The following is a 3,325-nucleotide window of genomic DNA, read 5'->3' as shown; positions in this document are numbered from 1 at the left end:
CTAAGCTGGAGCCAACCAGCTTTGCTTTCTTTTGCTTTGCTTCAGCATTTTTTTTATAAAGTACAGCTGTAAGCAGAGGAGTTTTGCATAGACGGAATGCCACAGAAATCTGCAGTAAATAGTCTGCTTTGTTGTACATGTTCCTAAGCAGTATATTTAATGAGTAATGATCTGTTTACTGATGGAGAATACCTTCTCTTTGAAGAAGGCTTTCATCCCAGCCAGCCATGGGTTTTTTGGTACTGTAAGTAATTGAACTGGCTGGTGAAGTGACTGCTGCGGTTTGGCAAAAGCCGATTTGTCATGCCTTGTTATTTTACTGAGGAACATTTCTGGGAGCTTGTGTTCTGCAAAGTCCTTCTGTTAAACCTGCATTGTGAACAAATGCTTGTTACCACATTTATTAGAAATACTGCTTAAACAGACATTCAACAGCAAAGCTAGTCAAATTTAAGGGGGAGGAACGGTGAAATCAGTTTGCAAAGCGGAGACTAGCGCTCTGCAAGTGAATCGTCATCTAGATCTGTACGTACTGGCTGATGTCCCTTAAATTAACAATGCTTTTTATTAACACTTAAATACTAGGAGGCATTTCTTCACACAGAAATTAGGTTTTTGGTGACTTAAATGATTGCTCATATCCAAGAGCAGCCCTTCCTTCTCACTAAACCTGTCGGAGTTAGGTTGTGTTTTGAAAAGAGATAATGACAGTGGCATATCTAAATAATCATTACCTTGTCTTTGTATTTCAGCACAAACCCACGTTAATCCAAAGCAGCACAGTGCTGATAAAGATGAGCTCTGTCAGAAGAGCATCCCAAAGAAGGAGCACAGTGTGAAAGAAATCCTGAAAATGGAATCGAATCCTCCAAAAGGAAAAGACTTCTTCCAGACCAACATTTCACCAGTTACTCCAGAAAAAGACTTAGATGATTTGCATAAGAACTATAGCCCAGAGAGGTGTTTCTTCCCTCGAGTTGTCTACCCGATCCGACCTCACATTCCAGAAGACTATCTGAAAGCTTCCTTATCCTATGGGATGGACAGACCCAGCTACATTACTCACTCACCCATCCAGGCGTCTACTACGCCGAGTCCTTCCGGGAGGAGCAGCCCAGACCAAAGTTTAAAAAGTTCAAGCCCTCACAGCAGTCCCGGGGTCACGGTTTCACCTCTGGCACCTACTTCCCAAGAGCACAGAGAGCCGTACTCTTACTTGAACGGATCGTATGGCTCAGAAGGATTGGGGTCTTACCCTGGATACGCACCCCCTGGCCACCTCCCACCTGCCTTTCTGCCATCCTATAACCCCCACTACCCCAAATTCCTGTTACCTCCATTCAACATGAGCTGTAGTAACCTGAGCGCTTTGAACAATATCAATGGCATCAACAATTTCAATCTCTTCCCAAGGATGTATCCTCTTTATGGCAACCTGCTCAGCGGAGGTAGCCTTTCCCACCACGTGTTGAACCCCACCACGCTCCCCAGTTCGTTGCCCAGTGAGGGAGGCCGTCGCCTGCTGCAGCCTGATCATCCGAGAGACTTCCTCATACCAGCACCCAACAGTGCCTTCTCTGTCACGGGCGCTGCTGCCAGCATGAAGGACAAGCCATGCAGCCCCACCAGCGGGTCACCCACGGCTGGTACAGCAGCCAGTTCAGAACACATAATGCAACCTAAACCTACCTCAGTGGTGTTGGCTGCCACCGGCGGTGAAGAAGCCATGAATCTCATCAAAAGTAAGAGGAACGTGACCGGTTACAAAACCCTCCCGTACCCACTGAAGAAGCAGAACGGGAAGATCAAGTACGAGTGCAACGTTTGCTCCAAGACCTTTGGCCAGCTCTCCAATCTGAAGGTAGGCAGCGGAGAATAAGACACAAGCCTTCTTGGAAGGCTCTGGCTTCTCCCCGTAGGTTACCTAGGAAAAGTTGGGAGAAGCCTCCCTTGCTGGTTAGGCTGTTTTATCAGTCTGGGTTTAATACAGCACCCCCAGCAAGAAGGCATGGTTGGAAAGACAGTGTTTTAATAGTGACGCCACCTAATTAACTAGATAACGTTGTACTTTGGCAACGGGAGTCTTCTGCTGACTGTAGGAAACATCTGAAAGTACTTTTGTTACGGTGCTAGAAACTGCAAATTGTTAATTGCTGTGTGTCTCCCTAGGTGCACCTCCGAGTACACAGCGGGGAGAGACCCTTCAAATGCCAGACTTGCAATAAAGGCTTCACGCAGCTGGCTCACCTCCAGAAGCACTATCTGGTACACACGGGAGAGAAACCCCACGAGTGTCAGGTAGGTAGCACCCCACAGAGACAACTCGCCTTGGAGGCTGAAGGGACAGCAGGGCCCGTGCACCCCCCGCGCGGCGTGCGGGGAGGGCTGTGTGACAGACCCGTGGCTGCTCAGGGCTGGAGTCCGTGTCACAGCCGTTCCCAGCCCTGGTGCAGCAGCCTCTGCGAGACTGCAGGGTTGTCCTTAGCCTGCTAGAGCAACATCTGCCTGATACGGTTTTGCCATCGACCGCACACAAAATGCTGTTCAGCGGTATTTAAATGTAAAAGGTGGGGATTTTTTTCCCCTTGTGAGAAAGTGTGAAGACAGAAAGAAAAAGCTGCTGCTTCATCCTGCCGTCTCCTCCTAAGGGTCTGTGATTTCAACCATAAAATCCCCTCCCACTCATTCACTGTTTCTCTGCCACCCCCCACATTAGGTTTGTCACAAGCGGTTGAGCAGCACCAGCAATCTCAAAACCCACCTGCGGCTCCACTCTGGAGAGAAGCCTTACCAGTGCAAGCTCTGCCCGGCCAAATTCACCCAGTTTGTGCACCTGAAGCTGCACAAGCGTCTCCACACCCGGGAACGTCCCCATAAATGCATCCACTGCCACAAGAGCTACATTCACCTCTGCAGCCTCCAGGTCCACCTGAAGGGCAACTGCCCCGTCGCCCCTGCCTCCGGCCTCTCCATGGAGGACCTGAATCGAATCAACGAGGAGATCGAGAAGTTTGACATCAGTGACAATGCCGACAAGTTGGAAGAAGTGGAGGACAATATCGACTTAACATCCATCGTGGAGAAGGATATACTGACCATGCTCAGGAGGGAAATGGAAGGCGCTAATCTGAAAGTATCTCTGCAGAGGAACCTGGGAAATGGTCTTATCTCCTCAGGATGCAACCTTTACGAGTCGTCAGATATGTCAGTTATGAAGTTGCCTCACGGTCACCCACTACCTCTGTTACCTGTAAAGGTCAAGCAAGAAACAGTCGAACCAATGGACCCTTAAGACTTTTTGGCAAAGTGATTTTTTTTTTTTTTT

At 48.7% G+C, this 3,325-nt stretch overlaps 1 protein-coding gene across 1 annotated transcript; it reads left to right on the top strand.

Annotated features, from left to right (window-relative positions):
- Window positions 1-752: 752 nt before the first annotated feature.
- Window positions 753-3,315, top strand: PRDM1 (PR/SET domain 1; the record flags this gene model as incomplete). The annotated part of the gene is made up of 3 exons (XM_010176652.1): window positions 753-1,861; window positions 2,170-2,298; window positions 2,717-3,315. Coding segments are annotated over 3 exons (1,814 nt in total), but the record flags the coding sequence as incomplete, so codon positions are not given.
- Between the last annotated feature and the right edge of the window lie 10 nt (window positions 3,316-3,325).

This window comes from Antrostomus carolinensis, unplaced genomic scaffold (genome assembly GCF_000700745.2).
Source record: "Antrostomus carolinensis isolate BGI_N321 unplaced genomic scaffold, ASM70074v2 C13637870, whole genome shotgun sequence".
Lineage (NCBI taxonomy): Eukaryota > Metazoa > Chordata > Aves > Caprimulgiformes > Caprimulgidae > Antrostomus > Antrostomus carolinensis.
Note: the sequence above shows the minus strand (reverse complement) of the source record. Positions and strands in the feature narration are given on the sequence as shown.